Source organism: Carassius auratus, chromosome 38 (assembly GCF_003368295.1).
Source record: "Carassius auratus strain Wakin chromosome 38, ASM336829v1, whole genome shotgun sequence".
Classification (NCBI taxonomy): domain Eukaryota; kingdom Metazoa; phylum Chordata; class Actinopteri; order Cypriniformes; family Cyprinidae; genus Carassius; species Carassius auratus.
This window is the reverse complement of record NC_039280.1, coordinates 14,189,384-14,211,105: the sequence shown is the minus strand read 5'-3', so window position 1 is coordinate 14,211,105 and position 21,722 is coordinate 14,189,384. Positions and strand designations below refer to the sequence as shown.

The 21,722-nt window shown below is 38.4% G+C and overlaps 1 protein-coding gene across 3 annotated transcripts in view; it reads right to left on the bottom strand.

The window, feature by feature from the left end:
* Positions 1 to 2,732: 2,732 nt before the first annotated feature.
* Positions 2,733 to 21,722, bottom strand: part of marchf8 (membrane-associated ring finger (C3HC4) 8) — a 92,742-nt gene continuing 73,752 nt past the window's right edge. Inside the window, exons 4-9 of one of the 3 annotated variants that reach the window (XM_026224309.1) lie at positions 18,419 to 18,498; positions 17,287 to 18,108; positions 12,635 to 12,815; positions 10,223 to 10,358; positions 7,980 to 7,994; positions 2,733 to 5,535 (exon numbers count right to left, since the gene is read on the bottom strand). In XM_026224309.1, coding sequence (XP_026080094.1) covers positions 5,231 to 5,535; positions 7,980 to 7,994; positions 10,223 to 10,358; positions 12,635 to 12,815; positions 17,287 to 18,108; positions 18,419 to 18,498 — 1,539 coding nt within the window. In that variant the 3' untranslated portion in view covers positions 2,733 to 5,230. The other 2 variants (XM_026224308.1, XM_026224307.1) reach the window with 2 other exon arrangements.

Genomic DNA, 21,722 nt, shown 5'->3' with positions numbered 1-21,722 from the left:
ATTATTTGATTTATTTACTTTTTCGAACATGTCTTCAGAAATATGCCAATTTGATCTGTATAGCATTCTTCCACTGCAGCATTACTTAAAACACAAAAGCTTTTTATCTTTTCGAGTGGATAACACATTTATTAAAGTGTTTGCTTGGTTGAAGTTTCAGTTCAACAACACATTGCACTTCAAAGTTTTAAAGTTGGCCTTTAACTATTCTAGAAGAAGGGTCTTAAAAACTGAGCTGCGAAATGATAAATTCACACTCATTTGAAACTGACCTGCAACATGCAATTCCTCTTTGCAGCCCTTCATTAAAAAAAAACTGGTGTCCTTCACACTTATTATAAATAGACTTAAATTAAAGATGACCTGTACTAACTTAGTGCTGCTTTGCATTAATTAATCAAAAATGTGACTCGTAATGAGCGTACTGTTCATATCTACCATCTGCCTTTCCAAACGTTTGATGTTGGTGGGCTCATTTTGAGTCTGTGAAGACAGTGAGAACATCCTCAGCAGGAAGGACACACACATCCCTGCTTTAACCTTGAGAGCTGTGGTCTGATGCTGTGTGTGTTTTTGAGGTCGGATCATCAATCACGCTTGCATGTGCTTCTGGGAAAGGCTTCCTCCACAATGTTTCTAAGATTTACTATCTAGATAATTTTTAAAAGTACACCTTCACAAAGCACTAATCGCTTTGCTGGCTTCATATCTTGGAACATTCAATCAAATGCTTATTACAGCCTCTATCCTGATTATACGTTTAGTTGTTAGACACATTTTGGCCAGGTCTTTCTCAGAAAAAAAAAAATTTGAATCTTCTGAGACTAGCCTGGTGAAATAAGGGTATGATAACAATATCAGAGTCCAGCTGCTTTTAGATCAATGCTGTGGAGAAACAGACATGAGAGGTCAGGTCTGTAAGGTCAGCTCTCAGGGGCCATTTTCTGAACTATCTTCTGCGTAATGACCTTCCTTTCTTCTCTTCTTGTGTTGAGGGACCGTTTGAGAGTTTGACAGTATGACATCTTTGTGTAGATATTTCAAAATAAACTATTTATTTATATAAAATTCATTGGGTTTTGTGTTCTACCAAGAGGGGAGCTAAAGACAAAGTCATGTAGCTAATGGGATTATATATGGAAGCTGCTTGACCTCTATGACCCCCTTTTCCCCCCTCTCGCTCTATAGAATTTAAAGCGGTAATATGATGCTTTTTTTTTACGTAATTATTTTGTGTATTTGGTGTTACATAATATGCTGATATGCTTTAATGTAAAAAAACCACATTTTTCAAGTACTGTGCATTATTGTAGGTCCTCTATGCCCCGCCTCTCTCTAACGCATTGCTTTCTTCAAAATCCCGCGGTTCAACAAGCACAGTCTGCTCTGATTGGCCAACTGACCCAGTGCATCATGATTGGCCAAACACCACAAGCACTCATTGGAAAGTAACGCCCCATTCCATAATCGTGAGCTTCATCTTTCAAAAGAAATGTAAAGAAAGTTAATAATGTCCTTTGTTTTACCATCAGTTGAAGCCTGAAAGAGGAACAGAGTCATGTAACAGACACAGTGATGAAGCTCGTATGTATTTTCTGTACACAAGCCACGGACAGTTAAAGCTGCAGTAGGTAACTTTTGTAAAAATATTTTTACATATTTGTTAAACCTGTCATTATGTCCTGACAGTAGAATATGAGACAGATAATCTGTGAAAAAAAAAAAAAAATCAAGCTCCTCTGACTCTTCCCAGTGGCCCTATTGCCATTTGCAGAAATACATCGCTCCCGTTAAGAAACAACCAATCAGAGCTGCGGTCCGTAACTTTGTTTGTGTTCAAAATGTAGAAAAATTTATATAATAAGTATATAATATACTTATTATATTATTATATATTATAATAATATATATTATTATATTATTATTATTATTATATACCTATAATAAGTGTTTATATTCTGACTATTTTAGATTGCTTCGGAGTAACCCAGTACCTTTGTGATTCTTCATAGACAAAAACAAAGAGAAGTAGTTCTGGCTACGATGTTCTTCCACAAGACGCAAGCAGTTCTGTTTATTAACCGCTAGAGCGTCAAAAGTTCCCTACCGCAGCTTTAAGACTGACTTCAATAGCAAATACTTAAACTAATAACAAAATATATTTACATTAGCTGAATTAGAAGTGCCAGATTGTTGTAGCAAAGTCAGAATTACCTTCTCTGCTTCTACTTTTGGAAAGCTTAATAAAGTGCTTTCGCCTAGACACACACAGCATCTCCCTGATATGGCTGCTTCAATACTAACTGGTTACTGAAACCATGCCTTCTTTCTTTGCGTGAACATTTGGGCAACATTACGCAAATATTTCCGCATAATGACATAGACGTGGGGCGTGTCTGAACGAGGCGTTTTATGGGGGGCGTGGCAGAGTCTTAACTTTGATAAAGAATATCTCTTTGATTTAAAACTTTAGTCTTTGCAAATTCACCGATCTTCTTCATTCACCAAGAGCTTGTAACACTCCAAAGAGAAAGGGAAAATTGAAATCACATCATATGACCCCTTTAATGTTTGGCCTAGTTTCTTCAATGAATGGTAATAAAATAGCATTTGGTACTGTGATAACAAACGTATAAAAATGCATCGCTCTTGAAGGATCACATGAGATCTCACTTCAGAGAAACTGAAACTCATGAGTCAGTGATAAATAAACAGTGCAGTTTGACACGGGCTAATTTAAGATTTCTTTTATTGCTCCACTCAGACTCCCTTTAAAAACACAGCACAAATGTAGTCACTCATATCTCAGCGAAGAAACTAAAACCAACCACATAAAGGCGGTAATACTGACGGGGAAAAAAGAGAAACATACATAAAATACAAAACTATACATGTAAATTACAGCCTTTTCAGTTTCACAAAAAAGTATTTATCCACCGAGAAAGCCACGACGTGAAATGCTTGATCAACTCCACTGATGTTATCTACTTGACACAGTGTTTATTAAAGGCCTTGACACACATAAATGACCAATTAAGAACATCATTTACCTTTCCTATGGGAAATAATTCGTTCAACATATCCAGGCAGTTTTCAGACCTTTAATCACCCGTTATTACAGTAATTTATAAAAACAAACATCGGATACAACACAGGCTGGTGAAAATAACTTCTACATTTCCTATATTTGGTTGTTTTTTAATGCTCAAAAATGCTTATAGAAACTATTTACTACTAGAGGAAAAAGTACAAGAAATAAGAGGGAGATGCAAGAAACAGTCATGTTATCCGTGTTCAAGCCAATTCATTAGTGATGTACTGAACACCTCTATGACGAGCCATGAAACACACAAGACTATTACTGCACTCTAAAACACATCCATCAAAATATGATGCAGTGCAGTGCTAAAAAGATCCTGGAAAATGCCTATGTGTTTCAGTGTTTCCATCACTAGATGGTAAAAGGAGCCAGCTCCCATCATTTTACAAATATGCAATCAAAGAAACCAACTTGGGAAATGTATACACTGAATCTTAATTACTGCCATAAAACTAAGTTAAATGTCTCATATCGCTAGGCTATGGGGCTGGGAAGGATTTACTGGCAAAACGCATCCACACATCACATCTCCAACAAAAAGCAAAAAATGGCTTCATTTGGATGTTCTCAAAGCTGACGGAGTTGCATTAATGCATTGTTGTAGTGCATACATTGTGACGTTGTCCAAAGAATATGCTTGGTCACGTACAGACAAACTCTAAGATAAGGAATACAAAAAGCTATGCCATTAGCAAACTGAACATCAAGCATCTTTTATTGGTCAAATGGCACAAAGCCAGTCAGAAGAGGTTAAAAAAATTATGAATGTGCATTGTCTGTGCAGTAGCTCTAGAAGTATCTTGTACCTTTTGAACATATCAGAGCATGAAAAGATTCATTCACAATAGAGTTCATAAGAAGCACAGCCCATAAAAATGATCTTTGCTGGGGGCGTCAATCAAAGTCGTATGTCCAGGTCAATTCATATTAGAATGAAGGCCAAAACGAACATGGCTTTTTCCCAACATTTAAAGCCATTGGAACGCTAAACAATATTTCAGAATAAATACAGACCTGAAATTACACCCATGGGAAATTTGCTATGATTGTTTTCCAAATCTGAGCAAACAAGCAGAACGGGGGTAATAGTCCTGTCATCATTTCATCATTGCTAAAACCTCATTCCTGTTATTCAAGTGATTTGAAATCAACTCAGAAGTAATGGCAGACCTTTAATCATCCATTTTATAAAAGAACAGAAAGAAAGAAATCTTGGATTTAGAACGTTAAAAAGGTAAAATTCATAATGAAGGTAAATCTCTTTCACACACAGAATTCATGACTGATTCATTGCAAACTTGCATTCCTAAATTTCCCTCAATTTGAACTTTTTTACATTCGCGACATACACTTTAAGGCCGGATTTATTAAAGTCTTTCACGAGTGCAGTGAAGTCTTCAGCAAATGCAGAAATGACCGTATGGGATCATTTTTGCACATGCTAAGAACTGTAGCGTCACACTTTAGTAAATCTAGCCCTTAACAGGATAAGTATTGTAATTAGATGATCCAGATTTAGTAATCAGCTGATACAAAACAAAGCCTAGGTTGACTAAATTCAGAATTTACTCAGTCATAACAATTTTCTAAAATAAGTGGAATGATACATAACAGTACATGAATGGTCCCTCATTGCTCCTTCCGATTCCTTTTTTGTTCCATCTGAGGGGTTTGAGGAGACACAGATGCACTTATAACACGCGAGATCTCACTCGCAAAGCTTCAAGTTTGTTTTAATGTCTTATCCACGTACAAAGGGAATGAATATATTACTAAAACAGGGCTCTTTAGAACAGGGAAATTAAAAGTGCTTCTATTCATCGACTCCATCAGAACCAGCGCACATACACAGCTCGAACGGTGGACTTCAACTGATGTACGACAGCAGTACAATGGCAGTAGCTGGAAAGATCCGCGATCTAGTGCACACACCGATTCATTATGGTTAGCCAACAACTCACAGGAACAGGTTGGACAAACGAACGAAGAGAAAATAACATCGAAACAACAAAACGAGTCTTAGTCTCAGACAGTCCTCGTGCCCGGTGCTGTGTGGCATCCCCGTGTGTCCCGGAGCATGCGACGCCCCAGCCGGTCCTCTAGAGTTGGGGGTAAATGTGGGCCAAGCCATCAGACGTGCAGGATCTCCATACTGTAGTCCTCGGTCTCTGTGTACTGGGAAGAGTTTGTGTCCGACTGCGCCGGCCCGAGCGCCTCTTTATTCTCCAGGTTGGGCTCCAGAAGAGAGGGCTTATCAAAAACGTTCTTTTTACAGGTCTCTGGGCGGTTCTGCACATATATTACTCTGTTGTAGGCCTTGAGTCTCTTCCACAACTGGATGTAGACCTTGCATTGCACGTACATGAACACCAGTCCGCCAGTGAAGCCTATAGCCACCACCACCAGTTTGGTCCAAAAAGGCCATTCCAGTATCCCTGTATGAGAAACGAAAGAGGAGAAAGTACATCGCTGTAAGTATCACACACATTACAAGTGCTTATTTCATATTGTAACGCCAGCATCTGTTTACAGTCCAGGATCAAACATAGGGGTCAATGACAAACGTAATGTTCATGGTAACAAAAAGGTTGTTCTTAGTTGAAATAGGCTCTATGCGTAAGCATACTTGGCAATAAAGCTCTTTCTTCTTTCTGATTTGTATGCTGACTTGTTTCATATGATTTTGAAAAACTTCATATTTTCAATAAATGTTTAATGTATTGTAACTGTCAGTTAAAAACTACACACACACACACACACACACACACACAGACACACACACACATATATATGTGTTTATTATTCGTGATGATTATTCAAGGTTTTGTGGTCCAGGGTCACACACGTACATATACACTACCGGTCGAAAGTTTGGCATCAGTTAAGACCTAAGAAGTCTCTTATGCTCGTCAAGGCTGCAAAAACAGCAATCTTGCAAAATGTTATTACAATATAAAATATTATTTAAAATAGAATTTATTTCTGTGATGCAAAACTGATTTTCTATCAGCCATTACTTCATTATAAAGTGTCACATGATCCTTCAGAAATCATTCTAATATGCTGATTTATTATTTGAATTATCAATGTTGGCAACAGAAACGGAGATGCGTTTTTTTTTTCAGGAATCTTTGATGAATAAAAAGCTAAAAAGAATATAATTTATTTAAAATATAAATATTTTCTTCCAATATAAAATATTTGCTCTCACTTCTTAATCTAACACATCCTTGCTGAATAAATTTTAATTTCTAAAATTAAACACAAATGTAAAATGTACTGACCCCAAACTTTTGAACGGTAGTGTATATTGTTAGAAAATATTTATATTTTAAATAAATGCTCTTCTTTTTAACTTTTTATTAAATCGAACAATCCTGAAAAAATAGTATCACAGGTTCCAAAAAATATGAAGCAGCACAACAGTTTCCAGCAATGATAATAAATCAGCATATAAGAATGATTTCTGAAGAATCGTGTGACACTGAAAACTGAATGATGCTGCTGAAAATTCAGCTTTGCATCACAGGAATATATTAGGATTTTAATGTATATTACATTAAAAAAGATATAAATTTTACATAATTTCACAATATTACATTTTTCCTGTATTTTTGACACACACACACACACACACACACACAAACACACATAAATAGATATAGAGTGAATTGCAGTTTTTATGTACTATTAAATACAGTAATGGAGAATCATGTCATTGACCCACATGCAGTAATCCTAAAGCAAGACTGCAGTAATACATTGCCCTGCTGCAATATTACATAAAATCTATATGCATACGAAGTGATTCTCTGAAATACAACACAAAATCTACATCAAGCACAAACACAGGAGCTGGGATGCAAAGACAGGCGACTGGAGTCCTGATATCCCACCCAAGCTTCTAAAGAGCCAGCGATGTACACAGGGCTATGCTTCAGAATGCATATACTGCATTTCCACCTTTGACCACTTCATTAGAAACAGCTGAGAAAGCGAGGCCGGCAGCAAAGAAATTTTAGGTGTCTCTCTGTCCATCTTTCTTGGAATTAAATTCAGCCAACCTTTGATTTGTTTACACTTGCTTTCCTATTTGGAACAGAGCTTTCGAAATGTCAGCAAAGATCAAGAGTGAGGGAACTGCCAAAGGCTACGGTCTGTTCAAGCGCAAGGCCTTGGACATGAAATACTGTACTGCTTTCAGAGGCTCCGTAAGTCAGGCCGGGGTGCAGCTTTAGTAGGATGTGTGCACCTTACGTCATTATCAACGGCAGAGAATGAGGTTAGTGCTGCACATACAGGACACTCTTTTTTTGCTATAACTTTTCTTATGATAGAAGTGGCCTTTTTAATCAATTTCTTGCGTGATACAATCAAGCTAATTATATACAAAGGACCAGTTTGATGGGTCCCTCTCATTCATTACACTGACACCTTCACACAAGCAATATCGGGAGAGCAGCTCGATACAGCTCGATACAGCTTTACGTCATTTTCAAATTCGATAAAAACACGCCACAGTCCATTAAAGTACAGCGCTTGCCTCTTTGTTCCACCCATCACCTTCGCCGTCGCTTTCTCTTTAATCTTTTGTGCCTGAATATATCCAGAAAATAGATTTAAGAAAAGAAATCAGCCTGTGATAAGTGGTCATCAAGCCTGAAATTGCACATTGACAAACAACAGTACGGGGCAGCAGGGCATACTGCATTCAGAGCGAGTTCTGGCTGTGAAGCATTATTGTCTTTATTCACGTCGCAACAGTCATGCTAGAGACAGCTGATGTAGCCGGGGGGAGGAAGAGGGGGACCTTCAAAGAAGTCATTACAGTTAAAGCAAAGAGTTAGGAGGAAAGAATGGTAAATGTAAAAGCGTTTACCTGGTATTCTCCCCGCTGCATGGTTAAAAAGAGTTTGTTACTATTTCACTATTGGCAAAAGATGAAGCCACTGAAAGGGATGGAGGGTCAGGGGTGCAAGTGCAAATCATATCCTAAGATAGCTGCTGGAACGATTTGGCGTGAGATGAGGAATGGAGACGTGGAGACATGCACTGAGCTTGACAGGCCTCTGACTCTGCTCGAGCCTTAACATGCAAGATGAAGAAAAGTCAATGGTGTAACCATGGTAACAGTGATCAAAGATCTCCTGCAGAGCTACTGTTCTTGTACAATGAGGCGCGTGTGAATGGGCTCTTAATGTTGAGAGCAAATCAGTAAAGTGCCTGCTGTCAGACGCCCATCAGTGTATGGGTCGAGGTCAGTGTTAAAAGTCATCTAGTGTGCGGTAAAAGGGGTGGCATGTTTTAGTCAAGCACACACACACACACTTGCACTCCAGCTCAGATCCGTTATGGAAATAAAACCCATTGCTGTCGTATTCTTCCACACTTGCTCCACAGCTCCCTATTGCTATTGATTAGGTGGAGTTTGAAAGATGATCTGTGAGTAAATCAACTCTGCCATTAGCAGCTAGTCCTGCATAGCTCAAGGCCCGTTCACACCAAGGACGATAAAGTTTTAACAATCATTCGAAGTGTGTGAGAATAGGGAAATGCACAGGTCTGTGAAACAAAACCAGCCAACTGATATCCAAAACAAGCCCAAAACCAGCCTATTCATGTGGGGTTTTTTTTCCCTATACCATATGTTATTTAACCAATTACGAATTTTTTTTTTGTTAATTTTATTAAATAAGTCATTGAACTACAAAGAACAATTTTCGTGGGATGTATAACATTTGATAAAATTGTTAATGTGTTGCTCTCTGCAGACTGTATAGTGGGGAAGTGCAAATCAAAAGTTGTGTAAAGTCAGCCAATAAGATTATAGCTCTCCAGCTGTGTGTGTAATATGTATCAGATGCTGAGTCCCAATTCGCATACTATCCGTCCTAAATAGTATGCGAAACTAGAATTACAGTAGTACGTCCCAAATCGTAGTATGTTGAAAAGAGTATTCCAAAGATACCCGAATGGTCTACTATTTCCGGTTACAATTCGAAGTGCAGATCAGTGCACACTCTAAGTGCTAATATTGCCCACAACCCATTGCGTGCGGGAGGGAGGAGCTTTGCGATGGCTTTGCTGTGATGTAAACATGGCAGCTGGATGCAGCAGCGGAGATGCGCCCTCAGCTTTTAAGTGTAAGAATTCAAATGTTTAACCCTAATTAAAGTTATATTTTATAGTCTCCTAATATTATTGGGTTTATGTTGGGCTAAAAAAGTACCGTGTTTATTTTGTAGGGTCCGATGAAGATACTGGGGGCCTCATTAACTGGCGCATTGCCAATGATGCCCTTTTCACAGGAAAAAGAAACTTGGTAGAAGAACACATTGTAAAATGTATTGTGAAAAAAAAACGATGAGAAAAAAAGATGGGAATAGTAAATAAAATTTTATTGGATATAAAGAATGAATGAAACGTTAACAGTTGTGGTGTGCGTAACTAGGCAACCACGTTGTCGTTCACGTTGCATGACGTCATCGAAGTATGTCCCAGAACGTGCATACTCTTGCTACACAAACTCAAAAGTATGTACTTTTTCCTCACAAAAAAAGTACATACTTTTAGGTCGTAGTATAAGTAGGCGAATTGGGACTCAGCAATTGAATGAACTGTGGTCGGTCTGAACATGTCGTATGAGGGCGGGACACTGAGCGTACCAACTCTCACATCCTTAAAATGAGACCTTCATATTAAATTACCCACATCTCGGAAGAAGGTATAAAAAAGGGTTCCTCAAATCTTGCCCTGGAGGGCCATTGTGCTGCAGAGTTTAGCTCCAACCCTGATCAAACTCACCTATCTGTGATTTTCTAATGCTCCTGAAGACATTGATTAACATGCTCAGGTGTGTTTGATCAGGGTTAGAGCTAAACTCTGCAGGAAAGTGGATTTCGTGGGCCAGATTTGAGGATCCATCTGTGTAGAGGTAATAAATACATCAAGATATGCATCGCTGAGTACAACAAACAGCTGTCAGTCGGAGGAATGTCCAGAACATAAGAGCGACTGTGGGATGGTACGGAGCTGGAGGGAAGCAGGCAGACAGAGCTGGAGGATGAAGAGGTGGAGGTAGTGCTAAACTGGCTGGGAAGGGGAGGGTAGGGTAGGGCTAACCTTGTTTGATCTCCTCTGCTGTGCGGTCAATGAGGACGTAGAGCGACCAGACCACACATGTGATGGCGATGACGTGAAAAGTGACCGAGCACATGATCTTCCTCCTCTCGCTGGCGGTCATCTGAAGCTTCTCCCACTGCAGACACAGAAATCACAAAAGACATACAGAAATGATTCCCAACACATTTGAGCTTTAATTGTTTTTGTAAAAGAAAGACTTTGATGACTAATCAGTATAACACTCAACATACTTCAAAGTGCAGTACAAACAAAATCGGTAACCTGGCCTTCCTGCGTAATAAATATTTCATGGGTCTTAGTGAGAGTGATCTCTGGATCTCTTTTAGCCATTCAGTGCAGGTCTCTATTAAGCTATGACCCAGAATCCTCATCAAACCTCCATTTTTATCATGAAAACATTATAATGAAAGAATAATCAATTATATTTTGTTTACATTGTGGTACACATTTAATCCAATAAAAAGCCATACTACATAGTAATATACTTCATGATTGTTTAAATAAATACTGTAATTCAACCAGAAAAAAAATATATATTCTGTCGTAACTTAATCATCCGCATGTTGCGATTTTCTTCTTTGAAGATATGTTGAAGAATGATAACTAAACATTATTGGTGACCATTGACTTACACTGTATGTACAAAAAAAAAACATGTTCTACAGAAGTCAGTCATACAGGTTTAGAATGACAGGAGCTTGAATAAATTATGAAAAATGTATTTTTTTCTAACTATCCCTCATTACCATATTCCATGAAACTACTTATTTTCTTCAGTGACGATAAAGAGGAAAAAAACTACTATGATTTACAGAAGAATGAAAGTCTGGAACAGCATAAGGGGTTGACTATTTGAACAGATTTATAAAATAAAAACAAAAGAACTTGATTGGCCTACACAAACTCAGACCTGAACACCACCGGGTGGGCTACGTGTGAAACTGAATTTGAATAAACAATAGCACACATGTTCCTTCCCTGAAGACCGGAATCGTTTATAAAAGGGAGGACCAAACTCTTGGAACACCTTTGGTTTCGAAATGAAAGGTTCAAGCACATATAGGTGTGGGGTTCAGATGTGCACATACTTTTGGTTTTGGAGTTCGAGTCAATGAAAATGATTATATAAGCCTGTCAGTTACATGAGAGAGTAAATTATATTAACCATTGTAACCAACACAAATTGGTTACGGTACCTTAAAGTACTAATCAAAATGTATTGTTTCCCCTTTAATGTCTATGAATGTCACTCAAATTAAATTTTAGATGAGATTTGATTTGCACTCTTTCTTCTGGATGGATGCTGACATTGACAAGCTGTGTTCATTTGTTAACACGAGTAACACCTGCCAACACAAATTCATAACGTATTCAACAGAACGATGTCTCAAATATCAATTTAAAGCCAGTCATAAAACACAAACTGTGAAGGAATTCAATCAGCAGAGTGTTCTGGTTAAAAATCTGTCTATGGTAAGGTTGTGCAATTCATCAAAATACAGTTTTGATTTCAGCCTCCATCGATTATGATAATACAATTATCCGAATAAAATGATTATTGCGTGCTCCATTCCGCCCCCTTTCTAGTGGTGCGCTTTCACTCCTCCATAATTCACGGGCATATCAGTAAAATCACGTAACATGACTTTTGCAAAATGGGATGTGCTGGGTTTATTAATGTTGATTAGAATTATTCCTTTTTTTTTTTTTTTTTTTTTTTACGCGAACTTGCGCTGTTCCTACTGTGTATGCACCCAGAGACGGAACAGAACGAGGGCTGTAGTCAACTTTTAGTCAAGGTGCGCACCTACACAGTCAAAAACTCACAAAAATGTTCCAAAATGCGGCGCTTATTGATTATTCACGTAAGACTGAAAACACGTGTAACAGTAAAATAATCGTGTTTATGATTTTTGTGATAATCGAGCCGCCCTAGTCTGATGTCACACCCACCGTTTTTGCATCTCAGTTCATCTTGCAGACATCTTGAAATCTCTCTCTCTCTCTCAGGACGTCTGCTCAAGCACAACCTCTATGGTGAAATAATGGCTGTCCTAGAGATGCCCTATTTTAAACCCCATTTGAGACACACACCATCAGAAATTTTATTAAAAGAGGAAGCAGTGGACAAAGACTAAACAATAATTAATTATAATAATGAATAATCAAAACCTCCCTCGGGCTTTATGGACTAACTTGTTTTGAATCATCTCAAAGGACAGGTTGCTACTCATCTACACTGATCAACTGAAAGTCAACTATTGGTTCTGCATAACATGAAGCAGAATGCCCTTAAAAAAACCTCACCTGCGGGAAAATGAATATCACTCACAGCCTCTTGTGGTTTATTACTTAATTATACATGGCCTGTACACATGGATGTAACGTTACCTTTTGGAGTGGTTTGAGCTTGGTCTCCATGATGAAGTCGTACTTGCAGAGCTCGCAGCAGCGTGTGTCGGAGCTCTTGATCCACTGCTGCAGACAGGCCTGATGGACAAACCGCAAACTCCCAGTGCAGTGACAGGGTGTTATCAGCAGACTCTCATCATCCCCCTCACAGTGACAAATCCTACAGTTTATTTATGGAGAGAGAGAGAGAGAGAGAGAGAGAGAGAGAAACACTCGGTCATCCTCCTAAAACCACTGCAAAGCAACATGAACACACTTCTTTCACTGGTATCCTATAATACGGTTCATCTCATAATGCAACTGATTCTTAATATTTGCTGTTAGGATTTTTCAAGTTTTGAATAATCCATAATCTACAAAAAAAAAAAAAAAAAAAAAAAACTTTCAAAGTGACTGACTATAAAGCAGATGCTATAAACATGCTAACACAGAAGACAGAAACACCATGTGTTCACTATGTTCAGATCAGAGCCGCAATATACACATAAATCTAACATTTCCCTTTCCTGAAGGATTCATGGAAAGTAATTCCCTACAGAAACATCAACAGAACCTATAGAATCATACAACCGTTAAACTTTAAATCACACAAGCAGGGGAAAACGGAAAGGCTGTTTGTTACTGGAAGGATGGTTGGATTTGTGGAGAGTGTCTAGGGGGAGATAAGAGATCTTGCAAGACGGAAGCTCAATTTATTCTCCATGTAATCTCACCGCTAAAAAATAAATGAGATGTTATTGAGATCTGTGCTATGTTTTTTTATTCTCTCTCTACCACTCGTGGGCATTTATGCGCATGAATTTAATTTCTGACTCAGCCATTGTTTAATAAGCTTAGAGGTCATCTGGGAAAGCAACACATACAAACAACTGTGTGACTGATGTCAACATTCATATTAGGAGTCTGCGGCAAGCGGCAGTTCAAAGTGAATCCCAGATGAGTTCACATCTCACTGGTGCTCTTCAGAGAACGACACATGACTAGCAATTTGGAAGAGACATAAACATATATAATAAATAAATAAATAAAAATGCTAATTAAAATACAAATTGAAATAATAATAAAAAATACATTTGGCTTTGACATCCTACAAAAATGACAAAAACAAATACTATAAGGACAGTTTTATCATTTTATGAGATGCAGTGATACACAAACAAAACTGTGGAAATGAAACTAACATTTTACGGAATATTTACTCTATTCACATTCTGTTTTCAGAATACTTTGTGTTTTATTCATTTCATGGCTGCTGGTGGATTTGACACGCACACAATAGAGAACTAAATTCCTATGCATGCCGATCTCAGAGTGCAATGGCATAGTCATGAGTTTGATTCCCAGGAAACATAATGTGATCAAATGCATAGTTTTAAATAAGTCGCTTTAAATAAAACCATCTGCCAAATGTGGAAAATGTAAAGTCATCAGAGACAAGAGATTTGACTGTGACTTCATTAAAGATTCCAAGCATTTCAAACAGCAGTACTTGCCAGAGGAATGTTATGAGGAAAAGTTGTAGATAGACAACCATACATTTAATCTTTGATGTATATACTTACTGACAGAACAACAGCATACAACAAATTACATTATGGTCGCAGCACGCGGTTTCGATGTTGTAATGGATGTACAAATCATATCCTCCATGATACAGGCCCTCTAAATGTTAACTAGCTGCCGGGGCACAAATGAGAGGGAAGATTGCTTCCATGTCAGCGTCCAGAGGAGGCTTTTCAGACTGAATGACCAGGATGATGACTATTTTCAGACACGCATGATCCAGACAAGGCTCTACAAGATTAGAGCAAGAAACAGCACAGAGAAAGAGAAAAACGAAGTCTGTCACATCTCCATCATCTTACACCCGGCTTTATAGCCCGTCTGAGCACAGTGTGTAATAACCTCCGTGAGTGCTTTATGGGACATTGCTTTAATGGACTCCTTTTGTTTATGATCCCTCATTTTTCTTGACTACAAAGACCAGATTCTTCTCCCCCTCTCTCACTTCCTTTCTATTTTAATCAGAATATATTAAGACAATCACATAAAGCTATAATAGATTACATTAAAATAGAAAGACTCAATCCAATTACCACATTTAAGACATTCTGTCTGGCCTTTTCACTAAGTTTCACAATTGCTCATTGACTGCTGTTCTGGAATAGTCATTAGACAAGCATTCACTATAGCACTGTATTAAAGTAAATACGCTGGCAGATATGATACTGTAATTCTATGACACTCACTAAATATGAATGTATTTCTTGTGACATGGCTTAAAATGTTTAAAACAAGTTAAAAAAAATAGCAAAATGTAGTTCAAGTTGTTTTCACTAAATTTACATAAGGAAAAATTATAATTATTTTAATGTATAGGCACCAATATTTCCAATACATTTTCTATAAGTATTTTGTATAGCACATTTTAAATTAGCACATGCTGACATTACTGAACATTTTGGCTAAAAACAATGCATTTTTGAACTGATTCGAGACATCAACAAATAAAACATACCAATTTGCATATTCTATTTCATGTTCCTCCGATTATTGTATTGAATATTTCAAACACCTCTTCATAAATGGCTTTCTAAAGATCTTAAGCATAAAACATTTTCACTGTCGTTTGAGAAAGTTCTCTTGAACTGCTGACGTGACTGAGAACATAATAATGAGCAGATAGAAACATATGAATAATTCCGTTCTTATTCCATGAATAGATCCCTCATAAACTAAAATATTCAGATGCAGTTAAAACATTTAAATTCACCAGTATATGTGATGTTCCTCCTACGTAAAAATGCATCCTTGCCATGGGTCACACCTCAAGACACCTTAGCATGCTTTGTGGCAGATCTCAAAGCCAGGGCATTTCAGCTCTGGTTTAAACCAATAAGTCTTGCTGGCTGATCTCTAAATGTCAGCTATTTTAAGAGCACATGTGTTTTCACAGCACTGCGTGAGAGTGCTAATACATGTGGGAAGAAACCTCCTCTCACCCTTAAGATGTAAACAATAAAAAAGAACTGAAGAAGTCTAGTGAAGCTCAGGTAAAGCGTTAGAGCTAAGCAGATCTTCTCAAAAAGCTTGTTGGATGTAGCCACTTTACAAACAAACATAAGCTGCATCCGAATATGAATCTCTACTATACAGCTGGCAAAAAAACTGTATGTGAAAAGAGTAGTATTCCGAATTTACAGTATTCATACTACAGTAGGCAAAAAGTACCTGGAGGGATGACTACTTCCAGCAAAATTCTGAATTGTCAATCCAAAGGACACTATCACCCCATGAGGCCACGGGAGAAGTTTTGTGAATGGCAGTAAAGTGACACAACTGACACTGTTAGGTCACAAGACAAAGACAAACATAGTACATCCGAATTACATTTATACTACACGTATTCACACTTCAAAGAGCAATTTTGTAGCGGTCACAAAATTTGTTCCTCATCCAGTGTAGTGCCTAGTCAGACAGAATGTGATTTTAGATGCAGCCATACTCTTTTTCTATATAAGCCAGAGGGGAGTTCACCTGAAAGCTACTACCCTAAATCTGAGATGCTGGAAAGAATTTGTAACAACCAAATAGCACTTGGACCTCTAAAGTAGTTTTTCTTCCAGAGTTATTTAGTTTGCTGCCGGCAGGCCACAGCTCTAAGTCAATTACATACCTCATAAGTTACGCTAATTGTTTCCTGTGGCATCCGTGTGGCCCTGATGAATATCGATACAATGTTATTTCGCCTGGTCTCAAATCGCAAAGCCAGAGAGCCAAACCCAAAACTGTAATCAGATCTCAATCTTCATTCTACCTTATTAAATACGGCTAAACTACATCAATCGAAAAGCTACCGTAAGCATCGACTGGATCTGTCCAAGTAAATCTGCTTGGACTGTCCATGACAGCATTATGATGCAATATGCATCAGATCCCACACGGTGGATTTTTAACACTCATAAATGCCAAGTTCTGTCATGTAACTCTAGATGGCACAGGTTGATGGGTTGTTAATGCAAACTGATGATTTTCACAGTGTTAAACTACTTGGCACAAGCTGACTGGTTCATGTTGCATAAGCAGGCCAATAATCTTGCTGCTTTACATTTAAATGGCTGGTTAATATCCATTAGTTAGTCTGAAATCCTCCACCTTCCCCAGCTCCACCTGTATAGATCTTCTACGGGCTATTATATATTTTACATGTGCAGCAGCAGTATGTCCCTTAAATACTCACAGCACAGTATCTGCATATGTATTGGAAGTAACAAGTTCCTGTGCTGGCTTTGCAGCAGTAGCAGTAATAATCTACAACAGCAGCAGCAGTGTGGCAGATCTATTCCACCAATACCAAATACATTAACATTTCATGTCCATTGCAATGCCAAAATCTTCAGCGAGTTGTCATGATATAACTTCTATCATGTGTGAACCTCATTATCGCCCACCATTACAAGAGGACTACAGACTATCACAGCGCTAGCAGGCCTCTAACAGGAAGGACAAACAGGGATTGTAGGAAATTAACATCCAGGTGAGGGCTGTGGTGGGACTATGAGGAAGAATCACTCTAGAGGTGGAGCCCATGGGTAAGAGGAGCTGGGCAGGAGTGAGTAAGTCCCACCAACCTGCAGCAGTCCCCCGAGAGGGAGTAGGGCGACAGAGGCCCATTTTTCTCAGACAGTGGAGAGCAGCATTGATCCAGGTCGCTGTCCTCTTCAAGGGAGCAAAGAGGAACCCGCAAGCCCTCAGTCTTCAGCTTCCAGCGGGACGAGTCCTCTTCAAACACCTCGTCATCTCCCATCTCCTCCATACAGCAGGACTCGTTGACATCCAGCATGGCACTGGATGACTTGCCGATGTGCAGCCTTGAAGCGTAGCTTCCCATCTCCGATGCCTGCAGGCTTCCTGCGGTGGACGAGCGGGTGAACGGGAAGATGAGACGCAGGAAGTTGGAGCTTCTTTGAAGATCTGAATGGGGAGGAGCAGGGGGAGCCAGGCAGTGCTCAGGCCCTGGGCTAGAGATGTATTTATAGTTGTTGAGGAAGGATGGAGGCCGAGAAGCAAATGGAGGAGGATAGCTGGCTTGACCATTGAGTGCTTTGATGTGGCTGTCTTGCACAAGCTGTTCCATCTCCGCTCCCAGCTCCCCATCTGAACACGTGCGGTCTATAAAGTGAAGACCGTTGCACAGGCTGTCCATCTTTTGTCCCACGTCATTCAGAGACTTTGAGAACTTGAGACTGCCTCCTTCTGGTTTCAAGTTGACTGATGGTTTGAGTAGGGTGAGCCATTCTGTGCCAAACAAGGTTCTATTTTTGGGTTTGTTGGGGGAGTCCAGGCAGAGCGTTGTCATGGTGACACCCTGAGATGCTGAGCTTTTACCATTAGAGTTCAACAGCACTACAGTGGACTGTAAAGGTTTCTGGTCCTGAGCGAGGTCATTAGAACTGCAAACGAGAGGAGAGGAGAGGAGAGGAGAGGGATGGGACAGAAAGAGAGGTACGGAAACAGAGATGGGAAGAGAGAATATGGACATAAAGAGACATGCAACATGCATTAGCGAACAAATGGAGAAAGATTACAAAGAGACAGGTGGGAGGAACCAAGAGGAAGGTTTAGAAAACAAAATGCCAGAACCAAGACGGGTGGAAATGTTGGCCCATTGATGTTTTGACAGTTCTGCCTCTTTCTGGATCTTTTACTCTCTTTCAGGACACGGCCATAATGCAGGAGCACACTGAGGGAGGGGAAACCTACCTGCATATATCCTGGTTCGAGGGGGTCACTGAAGTCCTGGGAAAGCTGCAGGGTGTGTTCACAGAGGTCGGACTTCCAGCCTGTGTGCAAAACAGAGACCAAAGCAGCAAATTAGAAACATTGAAGAAGCATGTCCTGATGGTAATTCCTTGCAAGGCATCAACATATTTTACACGTAAATGAAGCTTTTTGTTTTATGGTTCTCCATGAGTGAAATGCATCACAGCCACTTTGCCTTTGTCATGATACTCGGCACATATACACTACTGTTCAACAGTTTTGAGTCGGTAAGACTCACAGTTAGAGTTTGAGTTGGAGGGACTTTTTTTTTTTTTTTGAAAGGAATTAATACTTTGCAGTATTTAGCTTTGCATAACATTAATAAATTACACATTAAAATATATTTAAAAAAGAAAATTCATTTTAAATTGTAATTATATTTCACATTTCAGTTTTTGCTCTTTTTTTCAAATAAATTGTTAAGCATGAGAGACTTTAAAAAACTTTTTTTTTTTTTGTTAAATCTTAGACTCCAAATATTTGAATGGTATATATGGTGAATGGTTAAATGTATTGTATGCAAGAAGACTACTTATGAAAACAGATTTCAGAAAGAAGATATATCATGGCAATTGAATATTTTAAAACTTTAATCCAACATTTCTTGAAAAGTAGGTTTACATTCAAGACAAGTAAAACAATTTCAACAAAAGGAATATCCTTGCCTAAAACCTCTCTCTCGCTCTCTCTCTCTCTCTCTCTCTCTCTCACACACACACACAAACTAATATTTTACCTGGGCATTTGGATCAAAGCAGCATGGATCACATACACAATGTTTGATACCATCATTTATGCCCCAGACTAATTACCTATCGATTCTATCTGTAACAAACAGAGAATATATAGCCCTGGGCCTGACAGGGATCAATACAGGATAGAGTGTCCGGAACTGCCCTCTACAAAAACACACACCCTCATACACAAACTGACACACACTGTCACACAAATTCACATCTTTGATGAATATTCCAAGAAACTATTAGGAAATAATAGTGTTACTAACACCTTCTATTAGCACCTCAATTTAGAGAAAATTTCATGATTCACTCTCATTTATACAGAAATGTTTCTGTTTATGTTACTTGGGAATTGAAGATGTGAACACTTTCCACAAATGGGGTACAAAATAGGACCTGGGAAATTCAGAAAATGTTGATTGTTTATCTCAAGAGATCAAAATACATTTTATATGAACATTTCTATTTTGAATTCACTATTAACACATTTCACGCAACCGCATCACCAAACTGTGTTACTTCTTAGGTGTTACTTCATATACATTTTTAATACATGCTATACACATTTACCTAGTACTTACATCTTATAGTAATTAAAACAGTATTAGTAAAATAGTATATACACATTTTCTTTTAAATAGTGTAAAGTGCCAAATGTGTGTATGTCTGTGTTGCTTAGTCGAGTTGTGACGACAGTGTAAACGTGATTAACTGTGAGTCACTCTGGCTCTTGCAGACCCAGTCAGCAAGATAAGGTGTATTTTCAAGCCTGACAGAGTGCATGTTTGTGAAGACTCCCTCTGAGATGTGATATACACACACAGCCATATGTGAGTCAACAAAAACACAAACCCTTCACAAAACAGCATACCAACTACTGAAAATTGGACAGAGATGAGGCACAGAGACGTGCGCATGTCAACACATGAGCAAAAACGTTAGTAATGGGTTATGCAAATTCCAGTCCTGTGGTTATGGAATTTGCCTCTCTAATATATTTCAGTCTGTAAATTCAATCTACCTGTCAGTAAATTTGTGCACATTTAAATAATTAAAAATAATAATAACAAAAAACCTTGTTTGTGGAGGCCAGCAGCTCGTCTCTTAGACACACTATGGGAGTTATTTAGAGGTAATAGAAAATCATTTATTCTCTATCATGAACCTGGCACTGATATTAATTCTAACCTGTGAAACAAGTGCTTCTGAAACCAGAACAGAAATTTATAAACAAGGCTGTCACTGCATGTGGATTTAGTGAAGATGTTGACAGCATGTTTTAATGCCTATTACACACTGACAGCAAATTTGTCCCTCGAGGTTGCCAGGTCACTAACAGGCATTCCTGCTGCTGGATGCCCTAACATTTAATCCTTTTATATTAGAGGTTTTGCTAGTATAAATAAAATGACAAGGTCTCTTTTCTTGCTGCTAAAAAACAATAGGCAGGGAAAATGTTTGTATATAAACTGCTCAACGCATGAATCGCCAAATTCTGATATGGTTTTCCTGCATAATTTTTATGGTATCACAATCTCCACTGTCTTCACTCCCATTGTTAATCGCCCCATCTAGTTGTTGCGGATTTGCATAAAGCTGGAGTCAACTAGACAAGTTTCTAGACATGCCCACATAGCGTCTCCAGCTGTTACTGTCATTCATGTCAACGGACGTGCTTGATAATATTTCACTATAATGCTATTGCTATTTTTACTCAATTTTTGATCAAAGGTTAAGATATAACTTTAAAAAAACATAATCCCAAAATTTTGAACACTAGGTGTATTTCCGAAAAAATAAAAATGAATCACTTTTAAGTTTTTCTGAAAGAACCATCATCAGACTACCAAACCTCAAAGTAAATGTTTGTGATTTCATTTCTGTTTTCAGAGAACAGACAGGAGAAAGAATGAACGTGGGATAAACAACAAGAGAGGAAGAGTAGGCCCTTTCCTCCAAATATACTCAGCAAGCCTTAATAAGCCCTTCCTGTTAAAGTACAATCCGTATATGTGCGGTCCACCTCCAGAGGGCTAAATTGCTTCCAGTGACGGGTGTTATTCTGGGAGGCCGTCCTCTCTCCATGGCTCCATTCATCACACACACAGAGTACAGTGACCTAGCATCTTGGGCCAAGATTACACGCTCTAAAACCTTCCCTCAGCAACAAGCACAAGTGTGCAAAAGGCCAGAAAATAGTGGTTAATATACAAACTTAACAGTTTTAAGTCCAACAAGAATAACAAACAGAATCACAAAATGTTCCAGAATCATGGGGGGATACTTTGCCAGAAACGTACATAATGATGAAACCCATACCTGGGATGCACAATATATGACTTTTGTTATCTTATATATATATATATATATATATATATATTAGATTTCTTGACTTATCTAGATCTAGAAGTCACTTCTAAATTAGGAAACCTCACATATATCCAGGTTTTTCTAGACCGTGAGGACAATGGTTCTTCAGTAAAGAAAAAAAGGTAAATTAAACA